Raw genomic sequence first — 23,632 nt, 5'->3', positions numbered from 1 at the left:
CTGCAGTTCCTACTATCTCACAGTCTGAGGTGGTTGACCTCATCTTCCAAAATTGTAAAACAGTGGTAAAAAGAAGAGCAGGGCCAACTAGATATCTAAAAGGGGATTTTGCAGGGTTTTAAACTAATTTGTTTAGTCGGGGGGGATATGGAGTGGAGGTACTGTAGGAGTTATACACAGACAAATACAGAAGTAAAACCAAGTTAATCTGGAAGGCGAGCAGTAAAGCTGACGTTTCGGGTCTAGACGAAAGGTCTACGCCTGACACATCAGCTTTCCTGCTCCTCTTGGCACAGCTGCTTGGCCTGCTGTGTTCATCCAGCTCTACACCTAGTTATCTCAGATTCTCCAGCATCGGCAGTTCCTACTATCTCTTAATCTGGAAGGCAGTGTGTATACAGTTGAGTAAAGACACATGGGAGCATGGTAAGGTTAGGTGCATTTATTATCATGCAGGGAGTCTTGCAAGTGAGGCAAATATATTGATGGTGCTGATTAACATATGAAGATACAAAACATTGCTATCACAGAGACATGGTTGAGGGAGGGGCAGGACCAGCAGGTCAATTTTCTGGGTGAGACAAGGAGGACTGCAAAAGAGGAGGTAGTGTTGCAATCGTCAGTATTAGATGGCTACACTTTCTGCCACTGTATATATTAATGACTTTGGTGTATAGGGCATGTATAACTTGGACCTGGTGACTTATCAACTTTAAGTTCAGCCAACTGTCTTAAAAGCTGAGGTAACAAGGTGTCGAGCTGGATGAACACAGCAGGCCAAGCAGCATCAGAGGAGCAGGAAGGCTGACGTTTCGGGACTAGACCATTCTTCAGAAATGGGGGAGGGGAAGGGGGTTCTGAAATAAATACGGAGAGAGGGGGAGGCGGATAGAAGATGGATAGAGGAGAAGAAAAGTGGAGAGGAGACAGACAGGTCAAAGAGGCGGGGATGGAGCCAGTAAAGGTGAGTGTAGGTGGGGAGGTAGGGAGGAGATAGGTCAGTCCAGGGAGGACAGACAGGTCAAGGGGGCGGGATGAGGTTAGTAGGTAGGAGATGGGGGTGCGGCTCCAGCTTATCAATTTTTAGCCCATCTAGTATCTCAACTACTTCTTTTTTCACAATGACTTTGGTCATGTTTGCTCCCTTGCTGAAGGCAGATTAAAGGACTGATTTAATATCTTGGTTATGCCCTCTGTTTCCATATGGAAGGCTGTCTTTTGGTGCCTAATTGGCCACATTGATTTCTGACACTTTTATTATTGATGTGTCTATTGAGTCTATAAATTCAATGGTGTAATCTATATGGAATTTATGTAGAATTAAATAACACAGCTACAGGATCGTTGCTGCCATGTTGGTGACATACTATATACTGAATGAGTTTGTCACAAGCTGACTGAAGCATGAGGGAGAACATTTTCAATAATTCTATTGAACTCTATTCGTACTACAATATTCAAAGCTTTGCTTCATCTATTAGATACATACAAAGGAAATCAATCTAATATCAGAGTTATATTGAGTTCTGAAGAAGAATTATATTGGACTCAAAACAATGACTTTCTCTTCCTCTCCATACATGCTGCCTGACTCCTGAGTTTCTCCAACACACTCTGTTTTTATTTCAGGTTTCCAGCACCCTCAGTATCTTGCTTTGATCCACTATGCCTCTGGTGTTCTTCTTCGATGTGTTAAGTGTGTGTATGCTGTTAGCCATGTTGGATTCCTATGTGCCTGATTTATATATTAAGATAGCACAGCCTGATCAATCTTCCCTCCTTGTCTCTGTCCAGTTTTGAATGCAGTGGAACTTTCTGGTGTGTAGTGTTCAATACTTGTTCTCCACTGATTTGTCTTGTTAAATTAAAAATTGGCCCTACGTGGGTAGGACAGTCTAGTTCTCTTTCATTTCCTTACCTGCAGATGCAGTCAAGCAAGGAGTTGTTAGATCTTTCAGATTTGGTGACCAGAAATTGAATATGAGAAAAGGAGAAATATCTTCACTCAAAAGGATGGGAATCTTTGAAGTTCTACATCCCAGAGAGTTGTGAAGTCTCCAACATGGAATACATTGAAGGCTGGGATGCAGATTTTTGTTATTCAAGAAATCAAAGAACATGATGAGTGGGTGGAAAAGTGGAGTTGATGCACAAGATGATTGCATTGAATTGTCTAGGCTCAATAGCCCATATGGTTTGCTCTGGCACCTATTTCTTGTGTTCTTGTTTTATTATTATGTTCTTTTTACAATTATCTGGAATATTCTCTTTTCAGTCCACGACTTTTGAGATGATACTACTTGTACATCATGAGAACTGTTGGAACAATCATAACATTATTTAGCATATTATTGGGTAAGTAAACTATACAATAATGAACATTTTCCAATAGCGTGTAATAATAGTGAAAACTTGCTCTTTTGTCATAGTTGCAAGGTCATAAGCAACTTTCGCATGCCCCTCCCAACTGGTCCTTCTACAGGATTGGCTCCAGGTAGTGAATGTCAACAAATAAAAACCAAAAGAACTGCAGATGCTGTAAATCAGGAACAGAAGCAGAAGTTACTGGAAAAGCTCAACAGGTCAGGCAGCATCTGTGAAGAAAAATCTGAGTTAACGTTCCGGGTTCAGTGATCCTTCCTCAGAACTGATGGTAGCTGGGAAAATGTCAGTTTATATGCAGAAAATAGGGTGGGAGGAGGGAGTAAGGAATAAACAGGGAAAAACGTAGATGTTCTGTGAATCTTTGTCCATACAAGTCGTCATCGGCAAACCACCAGCTTCACCACGTTGTTATGCCTGCCCTCAGGCTCAACACTTTACTTTGTTTATTGAATTTATTTCAGGGCTCAGGGAGGCTTCTGACTTATTTCTGCCAGATTGCTTTACATGCAGAGACAGACACACATCTCACTAACAGGATGCTTTTGCACTGACATCAACACATACTCCTTTGTTCCACTTACTTTGCACTTATTTGGAGACTGCCAACCTTAGCCTGTCTCACATTGCTTTCTGAAGGCAGGCTGATATTAGCACTGAATTACAAGCTGTCTGTCTTTATGTGGGTCATGCCTCTATGCGGGGAGGGTATAGGGCCAACAGTGGCTCTTCAGGATATGATTTGCTCTCCATTTTGCACACATCTTAAAGCAGTTTACTAGTGTTTTCTATCAGAGATAGTAGGTTCTGCAGATGCTGGAAAATCTGAGGTAACAAGGTGTAGAGCTGGATGAACACAGCAGGCCAAGCAGCATCATAATGACTAGTGTTTTGTGCTCTGTTATCAACACTATTTGGCACTGAATAGACTTAAAAATTGTGTCAGTGATGTTAGCGCTTGTTGTGTTGCTAAATGATCAAACAATGGGAAATTTAGTGAAGTAATCCATCACAAGAAATGGATTGAACATTGTATAGATGTAAAGTCATCTTCCTCTGCTGAATTTGATAGACTTTACAAGTCATTGAATATCCTGACTTATCCCTGGCCCCCATAAAGATTCATGTGTATTCAATACCCATGGATCTCTTGTGTAACATCTTATGATATCTTGGCATAATGCTTTGGTTTTAGGATCAGTTTGTCCTTGAAAATGACTTGTCATGATATACCAAGTTCATCCCTGCATGGTCAAAATTAACAAGTGTTCTCAGGAACTTTTCCAGTATTGTCAGGCCAACCCTGGATAATGACTCTTAAAACTCTTACAAAGCTGAGCTTTGTATATTGGCACTGCAGCCTGATTCTGCCAATTTATGGAATTGGTGATTCACTGACACAATCATTTGCAGGTTGTACCATGAAATGCCACTTAATGAGGTACATGTCTTTCAGGATTTGTCATGGTGATATGTTAACACTAGCTCCCATGTTGATTTTGGTTTTCAATTTGTGATGTCCTGCCTTCTAGGAACGTATGATATGAATGGTTGTAAGTAGTTTCTGATTACCTTGTACCATCAACCTGGTGTGTGAGGTTAACAATATAGAAAGCTTGATCATCTCCAGAAATTTACCTTTCATATGGTTGACCCAGAATATCATGAAAGTGTATGCTTTTGTACACCATCTTAACATTTGCCTTGCTTCCAGTGCTGTGGTATTATCTTATTTTGTCAGTCACCTGTGTTTTGTCCTGGGTTCTGGTTTGGCCTTTGTAACTAATACTTGGTGCCATGTGCTTCATGGATATTAATAAAAGCTGGAAGGTTTTGGCTGTGTGTGATAAATCACGTCAATTACAAATTTTGTTGAGTTATTGCACTTTGCTGTCTGTAGTAATAGGATTGGCTGCATCTAAAACATGTACTTGCTGTTAGCCTGCCACTATAGCTTCCTATTTGTGTCCATCCTCAAGTAATGAGTCAAGTAATGGGCTGACAAGTGGCAAGTGACATTCACGCCACACAAATGCCAGGCAATGACCATCACCAACAAGAGACAATCTAACCACTGTCCCTTGACATTCAATGGGGTTACCATTACTGAATCCCCCACTATCAACATCCTGGGGTGTTACCATTGACCAGAAACTCAACTGGACTCACCACATTAACACAGTGGCTACAAGAGCAGGCCAGAAGTTGGGAATACTGTGGTGAGTAACTCACTTCCTGACTCCTCAAAGCCTGTCTGCCATCTACAAGGTACAAGTCAGGAGTGTGATGGAATACTCCCCACTTGCCTGAATGAGTGCAGCCCCAACAACACTCAAGAAGCTTGACACCATCCAGGACAAAGCAGCCCGCTTGATTGGCACTACATCTACAAGCATCCACTCCCTCCACTACCGACGCTCAGTAGCAGCAGTGTGTACTATCTACAAGATGCACTGCAGAAATTCACCAAAGATCCTCAGACAGCACCTTCCAAACCCACAACCACTTCCATCTAGAAGGACAAGGGCAGCAGATATATGGGAACGCCACCACCTCTAAGTTCCCCTCCAAGTCACTCACCTCCTGACTTGGAAATGTATCGCTGCTCCTTCACTGTTGCTGGGTCAAAATCCTGGAATTCCCTCCCTATTAGCATTGTGGGTCAACCCACAGCAGGAGGACTGCAGCAGTTTAAAAACGCAGCTCACCACCTCCTTCTCAAGGGCAACTAGGGATGGGCAAGAAATGCTGGCCAGCCAGCGACGCCCACATCCCACAAATGAATAAAAAAAGTTTGGTCTTTCTCCTAGCCCATAAGATCCTTCCTACTGGATTTAAACGGGGCAGCAATGCTGATGAACTCAATGAGCTTTTCTGACAGTTCCTCACATCCCATACTATGACAGTGATCATATCACGAGGATGTCCTTTACTGACATACTGACTGTGAGACAACACACACAAAGGCTTGTACACCAGAAGACCACACCAGGGGGGAGTGCTTCTGTCTTGCACACCAGGTGATACCCCATGAAGAGCAGGCAATAGCCCAGTTGCATAAATAATGAGGTGAAGAGCAGAAAACTTTTTTTAGGCCAAGGTAGGACCAGGTGCCGTGAAACTCACTCACAAACTTTATCTGCAAAAGGGAAAATTCCGTTCCTGAGGTCCAACTGACTCCCTAACATCATATGTCAACACTTTCACGGAGATGCTAAGCTGTAAAGATTTCATGGTACTGCCTCCAGATGCATTCAAGCAGACTTTAGATGCAGAGCCACCTAAAATAATTAGCAGGCGCTAGATGTATGGCTATTACTAGTAGGAAAGCTCTATCAAACAGAAATCCATTGTGGGATTACCAATGAGCAGAACATCCATATACATCCCACCACCCACCCCTCTCCCTGAGAACTGAGTTACTCACAATAGTTTTCTCATTAACCTTTCACCTCTAACCACTCCTCTTTCTCCTCTCACCTGTCTAGATCGCTGGGATGACAGATTATAAGTATTGGCTGTAAGGGTGCTGCATGAAATAAACTTTGATTACCTCAATGTAATACCTAGAGATTATAGATTTATGATATCAGACCATTCTTACCTGATGGTGTTGCAGACCTAAGGATAGAGGAAGAGTATGATTCTTAACCACAAAAATTGTTGGGTTTCATTCAAGCGATGTAGGCATTGAAGTCTTAAAAATTAGTTTCTTGACTTCACTGCGCCCCATGAAAATTGTCCACAGCCGTATTTCTAATTCACTGTGAGACAGTTTTGTTTTAAAAACAACTTTCTCAGTGATCCTAGACCATGCTGCATCATGGGAGGCACACAGCAGACTCCTGCTTAGGCTCCATCCCATTTATAGTCTTTATCATTCTGAATCCAGGTATTGCAAATTCATGAGTCTAGCATTAATGTCAAGACTGGAGGCCCTCTTGTGGTGCAGTGATAGTATTCCTACCACTGGGTCAGGAGACCTGGGTTCAAATCCCATCTACTCCAGAAATATGTAAAACATCCCTGAACAAGTTGATTAGGAAAAACAAGGTGATATAAAAAAAAAAATTAATGCCAGGGCTAGGGCTTGTGTAGTGCAGTGGTAGGGTCCCTACCTCTGAGACAGATAAGCCAGGGCTCAAGTCCTACCTACTCCAAAGATGTATAATAAAATTATTGGGCTGTTTGATACAAAATATATATTTTAAAAATACTAATGTGTAACACTTGAAAGCAAAGAGGCTTCATGTTGCTAATTGCTCTTTTCTTGAAGGCACAGTTTGTTGCTGTGCTGTAGGTTATTTTTATCTAATGTAAACCTATTTCCCTTTTAGGGGTGTGTTTGCCTACTAAAATCGAAGATGGTCCAAAAGATGCCTACGTTTTGGTTAACTCTGATGCTGCATTCAACTGCACAGTATCCTTACCTTGGACTATTATTATCTGGATAATGAATAAGACACCTGTCCTTACTGTAACACCAGAACGACCAATAATCACGAGCCCTCAGTTTGGACAGCGCAATTACACGACTGCGCAAACATTTACTTCAGAACTTATCATCTCAGCAGTGACATTGAAAAACAACGCAACCGTGGAGTGCAGTCTCCAGACTGATGGGAGTCAACAGGCAAATTTGTTTGTGCAAGGTCAGTACAATGCTGCCATTAAAAATGAAGATCTTCTGTTATGTGGAGAGAATAGGGAAGCTGGGATTGTTCCCCATAGAGCAGAGAAGGTTGAAAGGAGATTTGATGGAGAGATTCAAGATGATGGATGATCATTGAGGCAACAAATTAAATATGATTGACAAAATGCTAATTACATGATTTACTTTTGACACTGTTTGTTTTTGTGATTTGAAACCCAGCAAGAATAGGGGGGTGAGTCGATTCAATGTTAACTTCTGAAAGAGAATGGATATAGACATGAAAAGCAAACATTGTGCAGGGTTTGGGGGCAAGGCTCTATCCTTTATTTTAATGGTTAGCTCTTTTCAGGAATTGCATAGGTATGATGGGCTGAATGGCCCCCTTCACTGCTCTCGGATTGTGAGATTATCACTTCATGCTATTCTTTTATAATGTGGTTCGAGACACACTGGTTGAGGAGAAAGCAAAGTTAAGAACTGACTTCAGGCTCAGACTTCAAAGTAACCCAGTTCTTAAACATTACTATGAAATACTATTGTACATCGTAGTCATAGATATTCCAGGCTCTGACTTAGACCTGCATTGGGTAAAGACTAGTCTATCATCTTTGCGCATTCACGTCCATCCTCTTATGTGAGTCATCCAGAATGTTCTAGAATGTGCTATTTGCACTCAGTGAAGTTGCAACTCTGTGATATCATTCAAAGGTTGCTCCAGGGTCTTGAAGCACTTACACAAAAGTTACATTGCGCCATCATCGCTAATATAATTTTATTACTGTTGCCTTTCACACTATCACAGAACTTCCCTTTTTACTCCTCCTTCTTTGCCTGCCTTTGAATCTGTTGAAAACCTGATAACATCTCTTTTTCTAGGGGAACAAGATAAGGGATGGTGGGTCCCTTTCTGTTAGTCCAAGAAGTTAAAGGGAAACAATCATGCAATCACTTAACACTTTCCCCCTCACTCGTGACCATCTCAGAGAATGGCTGGCTAATCTGATTGGCTCTGTAGTCCTGGCCACTGCTGGGAATACAGCAATGCTGCAATCCTATGTGCTGGACCTTGAGGCAAGAAGGGAGAGAGACCCGGCAAAGTGGTTGGGAGTTATAATGCCAGGGCCAGTGATTAGGGAGCACTGGGGGTGAGGCTGACCAATTTAAAAAGGAACCAGTCGTTGAACGAGCCTGCTCATTCTCTTTTCACAGATGCTAGCAGACCTGCCGAATATTGCTGGCATTTTCTGCTTTTATTTAATAATTTCAAAGACAACTTTGATCCTTTTTACTTTATCGTCCTCTGCCCACTCTTACTTTAGCCGGGAACTTACGTTACACCAAATAACGGAGCTGTTGGATGGAAACCGAGGATAGTTGTGTCCAAAAGGATCAAGGGGAGGATGGAACATTAACACTGGGTCCGGGTTCATAAGTCTGGCCCCATTTTGATATGGCCATTACAGAGCTCACATATGTGATTCTGTGTCTCATGTGTAGGTTTCTTGACTTCTCTCTCTGAATGGGTAGCACTTCCAACAGAGGTCACATGACAGTGGCAAATCACAAGTGTGTAGTGTCCTTAACGGATGCATTTCCCAATAATTTCTTTCAGTTGATAGCATCCAATAAGATCAAAGTGATAGACATAGAGTCATACAGCATAGAAACAAACTCTTCAGCCCCTAATGTCTAAGCCAACCAAAATGCACCAAACTACACCAATCACATTTATCTGCACTTGGTCCATAGCCGACTATGCCCTGGCATTTTAATTACTTGTCCAAATGCAGCTTGAATGTTGTGAGAGCACCTGCCTCCACTACCCTCTCAGGCAGCATGTTTCATATTTCTACCACCCTCTGGGTGAAAAATATTTTCCCAGATCCCCTCCAAATCATTTGCTTCTCATCTTAAACTTATGCCCTCTGGTGTTAGATACGTCGGCCAAAGGGAAGAGGTTCTCATGATCAACTCTGTCAATGCCACTCATAACATTGTATACCTCAATCAGATTCCCCCCTCAGCCTCCTCTGCTCTAGGGAAAACAAACCTAGCCTATCCTGTCTCTCTCATAGCTGAGACTTTTCAACATCCTGGTGAATCTCCTCTGACCCTCTCTAATGCAATCACATCCTTCCGATAGTGTGGCGACCAGAACTACACATCGTATTCCATCTATGGTCGAACCAATGTTTTATAAAGTTGTAACAAGACTTCCTTGCACTTGTATTCTACGACCTGTCTAATGAAGTCTTCAAGGTGTGGAGCAAATGAAAAGTGTGGGAATTGGGACAGAGGAGTCTGAAGATTACCTGAACCATCAAACAAAATGCACCACTCTAGCTATCGTACTCTACAATGACAGAAGTAAAGGGAGCCTCCTTTCCTGTTTGATTCTCCTCTTTTATAGTAGTCTTTGCTTTTATGATATAGTCCTTCACACACTTCAGGTGCATGCGGAACATTTCCACCCTGTTTATGTCAATTTTGAATAATTTTCCTTCCCACACCCTCCTACATTCTCAACCCCCATTACCCAAGGGGGCACCTAATTCTATTTCACTGTGGAATTAACAACAGCATAATAAAACAGCACATGACACTTCCCTAAAGGACATTAATGAACCAGTTTCATGGTCACCCGAGAGTATCATCAATCAAAATTTAACATCAAGCCACATAAGGAAATATCAGGATAAATTGGCCAAAGGTTTGGTTAAAGATATAAAGAGATATCAATTATAAGTATTTTTACTTTGTTTCATTCATCTGAGAAGATGTTTATTTGGTATCCTAACTTGACATTTTTTAAATACTCCTGTTTTAAAAGAGTAACCTTTTGTCCTGTGAGCTGTATTGACATTTTCTGTCAACAGCAAATCTCCATTGACCCTATTACCTCACTGCACTGCAGCGATGCCATTGATAGAACAGAATAAATCAGCAGCAGGCCTAAATTAGGACAGACACTTTGCTTCAAGAATTCTTAATCCACTGGCACTTTAATAGGGCCACAGCCTTGATCTTCTGTGGTTAATGACACCAATGAGACAGATGTTTGATTATCAAGGGGTGAAAGATTATTAGGGATATATAGGAATGTAAAGTTAAGCTTAAAATTAGATCAGCTCATGACCTTATTCAATAGCTGGAAGGTCTGAGTGGCCTACTCTGGTTTCTTGTTTTGTGTTCGTTTGTCACTCCTATTTGGGAAGACCTGTTTTCAGAGCAGTTTGGGCAGCGGACTCTCAGCATGTTAGTTCAAAGTAAAATCTTGTAGGGATTATACTAATGGACTAATCGTCCAGTAGCCATCCAGACAATATGATCCCATAAGTCACCATGGCAGGTTAATAACTTGACAGAAAGTCAGGAGACAGAATTCTGATATCAACGAAAGTGTCCACAAAGCTGTTGAATTGTTCTAACAACACAACTGGTTCAGGAGAGGCCTTTAGGGAATGACATCTTGTCTGGGCCCTTATGTTACTCGAGTCCGACATCCATGTGGTTAACACTTAACTAACATCCGAAATGATAACATTTAGATGTCAGTTGTATCCAAAGATCATCAGTGTTTTAAATTCAAAACTTGCCACCTTTTAGTTATGAATGGTTAATAAACGCTGGCTTTATGAGTGATAGCCATATCCCATGAAGAAGAAATGGAAAGTACACTGCTCTATGTGTAACGAGGGAATGGAAAAAGTTTCAATAGCAAGGGAATTATATTGAAAGATAAGTAAAGCACTTAAGCTAATTTGGGAATATAAATTCTAGATTGTTTAGAAAAATTTATGTTGGTTAAACTCTGTATAAAACTAAACCGCCTCTGTTATCATGCCACAGTTGAAGGAACGTTATTTTTTGAGAGCAAGATTTTATCTGTGGTGACAAACCACAGCACAGACGTCATCTGTAAGGCAGAAGGATGGAATCCTGAGCCAACTATCACCTGGACAATAAACCAAACAACTGTACATTCAGAAAGTTACACCACCATCATTTCTCCACCTTCAGGACATCTCTATACAGCTGTCAGCACCTTAAATCTCACCCTTAGTGCAGAGGCTGAAGTTACATGTCTGGCTGCCATAAAAGCACTTCCTCAGCCTAAGAATGCTTCACTTTACATCACTGTGAAACCAGGTAAATACAACGCTTTATACTTTTACAGTGAGTTACTGATCTGTCATAATTTGAATTAAGCCGAGTATATATGTGGATTCTCTCAATGGGAGTCACTAGGCAGGTTTTCGAGTTCAGGGGCAGGGATATCTTGCTGCAATTGTGCTGGGCCTTAGTGAGACCACTCCTGGAGTACTGTGACTGATCCCTGGGATAGCAGGACTGACATATAAAGAGAGACTGGAGTGTTTGGGACTATATTCACTAGGATTTAGAAGAATCAGGGGTGGGGGGGATGTGGATCTCATTAACACCTATAAGATTCTAACAGGACAAAACAAGATAAACACAGGAAGCATGTTCCCAACAACCAGGGAGTCCGGAACCAAGAATCATAGTTTATAGATACAGGTAGGCAATTCAGGCTAGAGATAAATTGGAATTTCTTCAGTCAGAGAGAGGTGGGTCTAGTGAATTCTCTGCCACGGAAAGGAGTTGAGACCAGAATATTGAATATAAAATGTAAAATATAATAGAATATAAAATATAAAATGATCAAAGGGGAAAAGTACAGGAACTGAGTTGGATGATCAGCCATGATCATTTTGAATGGCGGAACAAGCTTGAAGGGCCAATGGCCTGCTCCTGCTCCTTTTTACTGTGCTAAAGCAGCTTTCACAACCATAAGACATCTCAAATCACCTCACAGCTAAACACTTTTGTGAGGTGTAGTCACTGTTGCAATGTAGAAAATATGGCAACTAATTTGTACACAGTTAGCTGCGTGAACAGTAATGTGGTCATGACGAATTGATTTGTGTTTATGCTGTTGGTTGAGGAGTAAATATTAGCTAGGTCAATGGAGTACATTGTTGTGGGATCTTCAATATCCATCTGAGAAAGCAGATTGGACCTTGTTTTAATATCTTAAGTTATGGACAGTATCTGTGACGGCTCAGCATCCTGCAAAACTGTACTGAAGTACCAGTATGGTTTTTGCTTGAACCTACAAGACGTTTGAACTCAGAGATGAGAGTAGTACAAATGGAGCTCATACATTGATGTTTGTTAGGGTCTTGCGAAACTCTTTAAATTATGACTACCCCAACGCCACAAAAGTATTGCACAACATTGTTCTGAGAGACTAGTGTCATAAATGTAACGTTTTGTGACAATTATATCAGAAAAAGACCAAAAAATGATTTACATATCAGGTGAGATAGAGAGAGAATTTGATCTTAATGTCAACTTCATTCTGGTGCTTTAAGACATGACCTTGAGTTCAAACCTTGTAGCTCCTTGTCACTTGTCTATCATTAGTCCATGTAATGTATATTATCAAGAATGATTGCGTGCTCAGGTTATCAGCTACTAAATAATTCCTTGAAGTGTTTGACTCTACAGTCAGTCAAGATCGGACCTGGTTAATTGTTGCTATTGTGGTGCCTATCGCTGTGGTTCTCCTGCTTATAATACTCATCGTTGTGATTGCTTTCTGCATAAAATGGAACAAACACTCCGGTCAGTGCCTTTTTTACATATATCCTTTAAGTGGTGATATATATTATATATGCTTGCAATTTTTTTATTGTGCTTGTTCTTTGGTTGCCACATATTGCATTAAATTTGTAATGCACAAGGAGGAGGTGATGGCCTGGTGGTATTATCGCTGGACTGTTAATCTCAAGACCCAGGTAATATATGGGGGACCTGGGCTTGAATCCCACCACGGCAAATAATGGGATTTGAATCCAATTTTTGGGCAGCATGGTGGCACAGTGGTTAGCACTGTTGCCTCAGAGCACCAGGGACTTGGGTTCGATTCCACCTTCAGGCAACTGTGTGGAGTTTGCACATTCTCCCTGTGTCTGCATGCGTTTCCTCCGGGTGCTCCAGTTTCCTCCTGCAGTCCAAAGATGTGCAGGCTAGGTGGATGGGCCATGCTAAATTGCCTGTAGTGTTCAGGGATGTGTAGATTAGATGGGTTATAGGGGGATGGATCTGGGTGGGATGCTCTGAGGGTTGGTGTGGAATTGTTTGGCCGACGGGCCTGTTTCCACACTGTAGGAATTCTATGATCTATACAAGGTAAGAATGGATACTGGTTTGATGTTGTATAATCATAATATTTATTGAAGTTAGGACATTCTTGTCCATAAAATTCATCATCTGATTGTTGCAGAATTTAATGTATTGCAGGTAATCCTGACTTCAGTGACTATATCTGATTTTTTCTTTGCTCTCAAGCCTTTTGATGTTTAATTTATCTTAAATAGAAAGGCTGCACTAAAAGCTTTACAATAAAGAAACTAAATTCTGCAGTTTAAAGGGAGACAGGAAAGGGACGTAGGAATGCAATGATCTTGAGTAGGCCGCTGAGAACCATTTGAAAAATAGCCCTCAAATGGTACCTCTACAAACAACCAGAAAGTTTACTTCTTGCATTTGCAAATGCTATTCATTACTTTTCAGGAATTCCCCATGTGTTCATGCCATCCATGTAAAGGAGTTAAATATAGACTACTGTTGAAAAAGTGTCATGCAGTCAAAGCTTTTCATTTTACACTCCATCAGGACAGAAGTGCAAGAATTGTTATTCCATTTAAGATTTGGTATTCTTGCAATTCAGTTCTGATGACTGTAAGACTGTCTCTTTTCTCATCAATAATCAAGTACTATACTGTGGGCCAAAGTGTGCCAAAGAAAACTAATCAGTAATCAGTTGGTCACCTAAGTTGGACCAAAATTAATTGAACTAAAATCACTGCAGTGCGTTCAGTCCACTGCATGTCCTCAGAGATTTATTTGAAGTCATTACTTTGGCCCTTCAAATTAATTACATTATCTCCAATGCCAGCATATTGCCTTTAAAGCAGTGAAACTCCTTACTACCTTCTTTAGTTCAGTGGCTATTAGAGATTATTACAACCCAAATCTGCAATCTTCTAATCGTGAGGTTATGATTTACCACATCCATTCAGCTTTAATCATCATTTGAACTGTCTGCTTTGGCTTTTCACCTATGTGTGACACAAAATAAATTCCTGCTCCTCCAGCTTAACACACAAAGATATACATGCACAAAGACCCAGCAAAGATATCAACTTGGATTAGAAAGAACATTCCACTTGAGAAAATAGCAAGAGCCACCTGAGAAATTATCTTGTTATCTTCAAAGTACTTTTAATTAAATAATTGACAATTTTAAAATTACAGCTGTATTTTTCTTTTCCTCCTAGAATCAAGTTATCACGATGAAATAAGGTAAACATCACAGATAGGATCTTTTACAATGTTGTGTAATTGTTTCAAAAGGAAAATGTGTCATATTCCAGATTGCCCAGTGTTATACTGAATGGTGCAGACCAGATTTGGTGCCGAGTTAGGGCAGTCATAGCCAAGCTGGCGATAGATAACCGTTGCTGATTAAAAATCTGCCTACCTCAGCCTTGAATAAACTTAATGACCCAGCCGTTATAACCCATTATTGTAAAGAATTCCCATCAATTCCTTCTCATTTCTGTCTTAAATGTGTAACCTCTAACTCTAAGATTATGCCCTCTGGTTGCAAGACTCTCCCACAAAGGGAAACAACCTTTCCACACCTACACTGTCAAGTCCCCTGAGAATCTTTTATACTTTAATGAGGATGCCTCTCATTCTCCAAACTCCAGTGAGTACAGGTCTAACCTACTCAGCCTCTCTCCAGAAGACAATCACTGCATATCTGTGAAAACAGGGTGTAGAGCTGGATGAACACAGCAGGCCAAGCAGCATCCGAGGAGCAGGAAAGCTGACGCTTCGGGTCTAGACCCTGCATATCTGTACTCAGCCTAGTGAACCCTTCCTGCACAGCCACCAATGCCAGTATATCTTTCCATAGATAAGGGAACCAAAATTTTGTTCGCAGTATTCCAGCTGCTGTCTGATTGGTGCCTTATATGGTTTTAGCAAGACCACCTAATTTTTATAACCTATTCTCTTCGAGATAAAGGCCAGTGTTCCATTTGCTTTCAATACTTCCTGCTAAATACACCGCCTCTATTCTTCATGCCAAATGTGATAATCTCACATTTTCCAGCATCTGCCAAGTTTTTGTCTACTCACTGCCTATATCCCTCAGCAGACTCTTTGTGTCATCTTTAGCCACTCACATTCCCACCCATTTCTGTTAAAATCAGCATAGAAAAATGTCACCAATTCTGGGAAGACTAAAACAAGGGGCCATGGATAGTTCACAAATTAAGCATCGCCTATTTAGAGATGAAGCAACTATTTTTCTCTCAGACGATCATTAGTCATTGGAGTTCTCTTTCTAAGAAAGGTGAAAGCAGAGTCTAATGCATGCTTTTTAAGGCAGAAGCAGATAGATTCTTGTTAATTAAGGGGCTGAAGGATTATCAGGTTATACAGGCGCAGGCCCCTTTGTTCATTCACCAGGTCAGTTGACCTCACCTCTATGCTTTGAATTCCAAAGTCACTGCTTTGTCCTGAATTTGGATTCTGTTTTGCACTGTTTAGTCATTCAAAAGTCTACTGCTTGAATCCAAAGTACTTCCTGCAAGAACTATTTGTTTGTAGCTCGATCTGTATAAATAACAAACCCAGATCTTCTGCTCCATTCTAACTCTATTGACTTAGACATGATTAATGTATCATCATCACGTATGCAGCTGATGTTAATCCCATATCCCTAATATAACTGTGCAATGAATTAATTGCACAAATAGTGGGATGGGCCCTGTTTTATTCCTGCTTCTAGTGTTTTGTAAAAATTCTTCCGCCTGTGCTTAAATGCACTTGGTCATTCTCATTTTGATCAGAGTTTATTTGACCCCTCGCACTATTGAGAAATAAACAGTCCTGTTACTCACTCTCAGCCATTCAACAACCTATGTATAATTTTCTAGATCAGATTTTACATTTGTATGAACTCCATTTTGATCCTGCTACTCTTTTTGTCACTCTTAGAAAAATATCAAAGAGGAAAGCTCTTGAGAAGACTGTAGGTGATCAGAAAAGCTCTGGGCTGGAAAATTTCGGAATGTCTTCTGAAAATGTGGATGATTTCATCTCCCCTTCTGGTAGGTGATGAAATACACATCTCTCTGTATTAACAAATCTGTTTACATCATTGAGCAAACTTGTCTCAGAGACTTTGCATGGCCCCTAATTCAGTCTTCTCAGCAAACTTTAATTTAGATAAATGTTTTGAGATGAATTTGTACTGACACCCAAATCACTTTTAAAAATTTGCAAGGCAAAAGATGGGTGTCGCCTCTTCACTCAGGATGGGTTGACACTGGAAACAGAGTGAAAGAGTATTTAAAAAATGATCCTCTTGTATCCAGCAGAAGGAGCTTAACGATGGGGAAAATACAGCTTTTCATTTAGTAAATGTTAAGCAGGCAAAGGATCAACAAATTAGGAAATAGGCAAAGGATCAACAAGTTGGAAAATAGGCAATAATAACACAAAAGAAAAATGGTGCAATATAAAAGGAAAAAGCAAGGAAATTAGGCTAACTCTTTATTTATTACTTATTCGTGAGATGTGGGCTTGATTGACTGGGCTAGCATTTATGGCCTATCCTTAAATGCCCTTGAGAATGTGATGGGGAGCTGGCTTCTTGAACTGCTACAGTATTGGGGTGACCTGCAGTCAAGTTCTGAAGGCAGTTATATTTTCTTGATCTAGTATCAGTTTAGGAATGGTAATTCAGGTCCACGTCAGGACAGTGAGTGCCTTGGAGGGAAACTTATAGGTGTTTGAGATTCCCATGTGTCTGCTGCCCTTGTCCTTCTAGATGGAAGTAGTCATGTGTGTGAAAGGTGCTATCGAAGGAACCTTGGTGAGTTGCTGCGGTGCAGTGGGAAGATAGAGAAGGGTAAGCATGTTCTCTGAAGAGCAGAGGTTAAAAAGGACTTAGTACAGATATTGACAAGCATGAGAGGTTTTGATAGAGTAAAGCTATATGAAGGATGTTGTGAAACTTGAAAGGGTTCAGAAAAGATTTACAAGGATGACGCCAGGGTTGGAAGGTTTGAGCTATCGGGAGAGGCTGAACAGACTGGGGCTATTTTCCCTGGAGCGCCCGAGGCTGAGGTTTATAAAATCATGAAAGGCATGAATAGGTTAAATAGACAAGGTGTTTTCCCTGGACTGGGGGAGTCCAAAACTAGAGCACCTAGGTTTAAGGTGGGAGGAGAAATATTTAAAAGGGACATAAGGGGCAACATTTTCACGCAGAGGGTGGTGCATGTTTGAATGAGCTGCCAGAAGAAGTGGTGGAGGCATTTAAAGGCATCTGGATGGATATATGAATAGGAAGGGCTTTGAGGGATATGGGCCAAATACTGGCAAATGGGACTAGATCTATTCAGGATATCTGGTTGGCGTGGACGAGTTGGACAGAATGGTCTGTATCTGTGCTGTACATCTCTATGGCTCTATGACTCTAGATAGGGTGAAGCTGTTTCCATTGGAAGAACGTTAATAACCAGGCGACTATCAGAGCATGAGAATTTGTTTTATGGTTTGATTTATACAGAATGCATGGCATGAAAAGGTGGCAGGCAGGTTGAATGATGTAGGTTGAATAACAGCTGTCAAAAGAGACTTACTGAGAATTCTCAGCAGGGAAAGAACAGGGCAATGGGAATAATTGGAGGTCTTTGAACGACAGCAATTCATAATGGGTTGAATGGCCTCTTTTTCTGCTGTATCAATTTATACTGCTGCAAAAGAGAAAGTAAAGGCAGTTCAAAGGCAAATTACCAGTCAAGGGAGTGATGGAGCCATTTAGAAACTAACATGGAGATGTACTGCTGGAGGTAGCAAGCATGATTGAAATTTGACATGAGTAATTTGTATTGACGTTTATCTAAGTTATGGTAAACAAGGAGCATACCTAAATTATGGCGATAAAAATAAGAGGAGGTATGAGAGAGGCAGACAGTATGAAATAGGTAAGTCTGGATAGGATTCATTCAAGCTTACTAAAGGAAGGCAGAACAGAAATTTCAGAATTCTGGCCAAAAGCTTCTGATTCTCTGTAGATAAAGGGCTGGTGTCAAAGCATTGGAAGATCAGGAAAGGAGACGATCAAAATTCAAGAAAGTGGAGAACAATAAATCTAGAAATTACAGGCTAGTCAGTTTAGTGCCAGTGTGGGGAGGCTTGTAGAAACAGTATTTGAGAGAGAAGTTAAAATCCACTTCGACGACCATGGACTAATACACAAGAACAGTACGGAAACAGAGCCTTCAGTGCAACTCGTCCATGCCGACCAAATATCTTAAATTAACCTAATCCCAATTTGCCAGCATTTGGCCCATATCCCTCTAAATCCTTCTTTTCATGTACCTCTTCGAGATGCCTTTTAAATGTTGCAATTGTGCCAGCCTCTGCTATGTCCTCTGGCAACTCATTCCATACATGCACCACACTCTGCATGAAAATGTTACCCCTCACACCCCTTTTAAATCTTTTCCCTTTCACCTTAAACTTATGCCATCTAGTTTTGGAATCCCCTATCATGGGGAAAAAACCTTGGCTATTCACTCTATCCATGCCCCCTCATGATTTTAGAAACCTCTATAAGGTCACCACTCAACCTCTGATGCTCCAGGGATAAAAGCCCCAGCCTATTCAGCCTCTTTCTATAGTTCAAACCTTCCTATCCCAGCAACATCCTTGTAAATATTTTCTGAACCTTTTCAAGTTTCACAACATCCTTCCTATAGCAAGTGGCATCACCAATGTCCTGTACAGCTGCAACATGACCTCCCAACTCCTATATTCAGTGCACTGACCAATGAAGGCAAGCAAAGCGAATGCCTTTTTCACCATCATGTCTATCTGCAATTCCACTTTCAAGGGACTATGCACCTGCACCCCTAGGTCTCTTAGTTTGGCAACATGCCCCAGGGCTCTACCATTAGCTGTATAAGTCCTGCCCTGGTTTGCATTACCAAATGCAACACCTCACATTAAACTCCATCTGCCACTCTTCTGACCATTGGCCCACTTGATCAAGGTCTAGCAGAACTCTGAGATAATCTTCTTCAGTACACTCCAAAGTTCAGCTTTAAAGCAGAGCCACCAGGTACCTGCTGTGCCTTACATGTCGAGAGCTGTCACCATCTTGTTTCTGTCTGCTGTGTGATGGAACATTAAAATGCATATGGATGAGGTCAGGGTAAGTAATAGTGAGATGTTAATGGGTGCAAACAGTCCTCTCACTCCTCATCTTGCTGTTCAAATCTCAAGTGGAAAACTGGACTGTTTACCTTGGCACCTGAAAAGTTACTTTTTTGTTCTTTCCCAAGCAACATATCATTGCCCACATCAGTCAGTGGTTGGGAAAATTCAGCCCAGTGAGACCATTTCCAATGGATGAAATGGGTTAGCTCGAATCGGTTGGCTGGTTTGCAATATTGGGTGATGCCAACAATGCGGGTTCAGATCCCACATTGGTTGAGTCACCATGAAAGAATCTCCTTCTTCATTCTCCCCTCAACTGAGGTATGGTGACCCTTAGGTTAGACCATCACTTGTCATCTCCCCCTCTCTCTCTCTCTGTGCAATGAGAAAGTTGGACTGTGGGAATTTTATCTTTGTAATCAGCAGAGGACAGACTATGTTCATGTAAGGACAAAACTTTTTTTTAACGCAACCATTGGTTAGGATTTGGAATTCACAGCCTGATAGGGTGATGTATGCACACTCCACTGTAGAGGAAAGTTGTATTAAAACTAATAGGAAGAAAAATTGCAGGGACATGGGACAAGAAGCTTTTTTGTTAAATTCATTGATGTGGGCATGCTGGCTGGGCCAACATTTATTGCCCATCCCTAATTGCCCCAGTGGGCAGTTGAGAGTCACCTACATTGCTGTGGGTCTGGAGACCAGACATAAAGATGGCAGTTTCCTTCCCTAAAGGACATTAGTGAACCAGAAGGGCTTTCCCAATAATCAATTCATGGTTAACAACAACAAAAACAAAGTTGCTGGAAAAGCTCAGCAGGTCTAGCAGCATCAGTGAAGGAAAAAAAACTGATCTAACATTTCAGGTCCAGTGACCCTTCCTCAGAACTCAGAACTCTGTTCTTTCCTTCACAGTTGCTGCCAGACCTGCCAGGCTTTTCCAGCAACTTTGCTTTTGTTCCTGATTTACAGCATCCACACTTCTTTCGGTTTTTATCAATTCATGGTCATTTGACTCCTAATTCCAGGTTTTTTATTGGATTCAAATTCTACAGTCTGCCAGGGCAAGATTTGAACCTGGGCAGGCAGAGCATTAGCAGAATTTCTGAATTAACAGTCTAGGAAACAGTACCGTTGCCTCCCCATGTGCAATGCTGGGACTAAATGGATTTCTGTTTGAAAGCGCTGATGTTGAGTTTAGAAGCCAAATGATCTCCTTCTGTGTTGCCCCATAACCTGGTTACAAGATTTTTTTTCAATTTTATTGGAATTGGCCCCACTGACAGACAGTCTGCTTTCGGAGCTATCATTTGCTCAAGTCTAGCGCTGAATTGCCTTTCTCCACTCTCTACATAATGCTAGATAGAAACAGATCATAGAAAGAAAAGGCTTAAAGAAAACTGGCCATAAAAATTAAGGTGCAGATGCTGAAATGCTCAATGATAAGTCAAAGTATATTTTTGAACTAAATTATGTGGTGAATAAAATACAGTTTATTTACATTGATTTTGAATGTAAAGTAACGTCATCTAATTTTATGCTGCTTGTTGTACTTGTTTCTTGATCAGCTGTTCCTGCAACTATTCAGGCAGACTCACAGTCCGGGATAGAAAACGTTTATAACTTGAAGGTGAGCACAACGAATTTCATTAACATTAGTGTCCCTACCTTACAAAGATCTAACATGAGAAAAGAACAAATTTGACGGGCGTTGCTTTAGGCTACTCTGAGTTTCAGTTCAATTTGTCTGATTTTTGGGAAAATAACAGGAAACTAAGTTTTGGTATATGTATCCTAAAAAACTTAATGTTCAATGGCATTACTATTGCTGATATGCTTCCTAATAGCTTATGGGATGTGGGCATCATTGGCTCAACCAGCATTTATTCTTATCCCTAATTGCCCTTGAACTGAGTGACTTGCTAGGACATTTCAGAGGATACTTAAACATCAACCATATAATTATAGGTCTGGAGTCACATGTTGGCCAAACCATGTAAGGACAAAAGATTTCCTTTCCAAAAAGGCATTCATAAACTAAATGGGTTTTTCTTTGCAACTATCAAAAGTGGTCACATGGTCACCATTAGGCCAGCATTTTTAAAAATCAGATTCACATTTCATTATCTACAGTGGTGCAGTTTGAAGTCTTGTCCCCAGAACATTAATGTGGATTTTGGATTACTTGTTCAGTGACTTTAGCATTATGGCATTCCTACCCAATAAATCAACAGCATTGTTGATCAACAGCAACAGGATTAACATTGATCAATAACTGGAGTAGACCAGGCATATAAATACTGTGGTTGCAAGTACAGATCAAAGGCAGGGGCTTCTGCTGCTAGTAGCTCAATTCTTGTTTCCTGAGTGGCTGCCCATTGTCTATAAGGCACAAGCCAGGATTTGTTCAACTTCAACAAGGCTCAAGAATCTTTACACCATCAGGACAAAGTAGCTTGGACATTATCCAACACCCGCAATATTCACTTCCTTTCACCACCGGTGCACAGTGGCAGCAGTACAAGATGCACTGCACCCACTTAGCAAGATTCCTTTGATAGTACCTTCCAAATCTGCGACCAACAAGGGCAGAAAATGCATAGAGGCACCACCACCTGCAAGTTCTCCTCCAAGTCACATACCATTTTAATTTGGAACAATATCACCATTCCACTACTATCACTGGGTCAAAATCTTGGAATCGTCTTCCTAGCGACACTGTAGGTACCCCTTGGACTGCAAGGGCTGCAGTGGTTCAAGAAGGCATCTCACTACCACCTTCTCCAGTGCACTTAATGATGGATAACAACCGAGCCAGTGACACCCTTATACATGAAATGCTTGAAAAAAGCCAAAAGTTTTAATACATGTGAATGGCTAGGGGCTGGAACATACTGCATGTCAGAGTGTGGTGGAGACAGATTGAATTATGACTTCTTCAAAGGAATTTGTTGGTTATATGAATAGAAATTCAATGCAAGACTGGGTAGGGATGTGAGATGTGCTGAGTTGCTCCAGTGAAACCCAAACTGAGTGTCAGTAAGCTGGACATTCCTTTCCAGGTTGTGCTTGATAACACTATTGATATCCTTTTGCTGATGATCAACGGCAGAGCAATTGGGCAATATTTGTCCTAGTTAAATTTGTCCTGGTTTGTCTGGACATGACATAATTGGACAATTTTCCACATTGTTGGGTAAAGCCTGTTGGGTAAAGCCTCCTCCTTCACCTCCTTATTTCATTGTCCACCTCTGTCCATGAATGGATGAGGCAGCACTGCAGAGCTTGGATCTGACATGTTGGTTGTAGGATAGCTTAGTCTTGTATATTGCACACTGCCTTCACGGCTTGGCATACAAGCAGCCTGATTTATACGTTCACTGGGTGACACCTTATTTTTAGATAACACTCTTGGCATGCCCGATTTGATGGTGGTCTCATGCTGAGCCATGAGATTATAAATTTTGTTGGAGTACAATTCTGTCACTGCTGATCGTCCACGACATCTCATGAATGCCCGGTTTTGAGTTGTTAGATCTGCTTGAATCATGCCTTATTTAGCACGGTGGAATATACCTTACAGTGAGTACTCCTTGGTCTTGTTGCTTTGAATGGGAATAGCGCCGATATATTTTAGATAACCCATTTAATACAATTAATTGTGAGAAGTGCTTCAAAACCTATAGGTCTGCATGTATAAATAGAAGGGCTATTGCTTATTAGGCTTCAATTCAATTTTTATAGCTGAAGTAAGAATTTAACTGACAGATAGCGTAAACATTTGATTGAACTGATGGAAGCCAAGTTTTTGAAAATCGAATGAATTGTTCTGAAGACCAAAGTCTAAACTGGTTGAAGTGAAAGGATTAAATCAGGATGGTATTGACTTTCATTCCTGGCCCAATTTGGGATGCCAAGACTGCAATATACTGTAAAAGTGTTAACCTCCCTTCTCCTAGAGCCTCACTCCTTTCTTTCTCTATAAATTTCTTCATTACTCTTTATCAAAAAGTCAGATCAGTTCAGGTAGAGGTATGAAATAGCAAAGAAAGGGAATCATTAGTGGGTTCAGTTTATAGCCTTTTTCACAAGAGCTACACAGTTGAACAAAGTATATATTATGAAGAAATTAGATGTATAAAAACACACTTTCATAGCCTGGGAGATTTTATTCTTCGTGTAGATTAGATGAACCAAATTGGTAAGAGCAGCTTGGAGGATGAGTTCATAGAGTATATAAGGGACAGCTTCCTAGAGCAA

The 23,632-nt window shown here is 40.9% G+C and overlaps 1 protein-coding gene across 1 annotated transcript; it reads left to right on the top strand.

Moving 5' to 3' along the window:
* Positions 1-2,272: 2,272 nt before the first annotated feature.
* LOC109918244 (immunoglobulin superfamily member 5) lies at positions 2,273-21,077 on the top strand. Its single transcript, XM_048603039.1, has 7 exons — positions 2,273-2,355; positions 6,720-7,034; positions 10,886-11,185; positions 12,569-12,685; positions 14,404-14,428; positions 16,136-16,248; positions 20,941-21,077. Exons 1-7 carry the CDS (start codon positions 2,310-2,312, stop codon positions 21,075-21,077), a joined length of 1,053 nt encoding a protein of 350 aa, XP_048458996.1. The 5' UTR covers positions 2,273-2,309.
* The last annotated feature ends 2,555 nt before the right edge of the window (positions 21,078-23,632 follow it).

Source organism: Rhincodon typus, chromosome 11 (assembly GCF_021869965.1).
Source record: "Rhincodon typus isolate 14 chromosome 11, sRhiTyp1.1, whole genome shotgun sequence".
NCBI lineage: Eukaryota > Metazoa > Chordata > Chondrichthyes > Orectolobiformes > Rhincodontidae > Rhincodon > Rhincodon typus.
Note: the sequence above shows the minus strand (reverse complement) of the source record. Positions and strands in the feature narration are given on the sequence as shown.

Coding starts and splice junctions, on each gene's coding strand:
- LOC109918244 (XM_048603039.1), top strand. CDS start 2,310: ATGAGAACTGTTGGAACAATCATAACATTATTTAGCATATTATTGG. Junction 7,035..10,885: donor GGCAAATTTGTTTGTGCAAG/GTCAGTACAATG, acceptor ATCATGCCACAG/TTGAAGGAACGTTATTTTTT. Junction 12,686..14,403: donor AAAATGGAACAAACACTCCG/GTCAGTGCCTTT, acceptor TTTTCCTCCTAG/AATCAAGTTATCACGATGAA.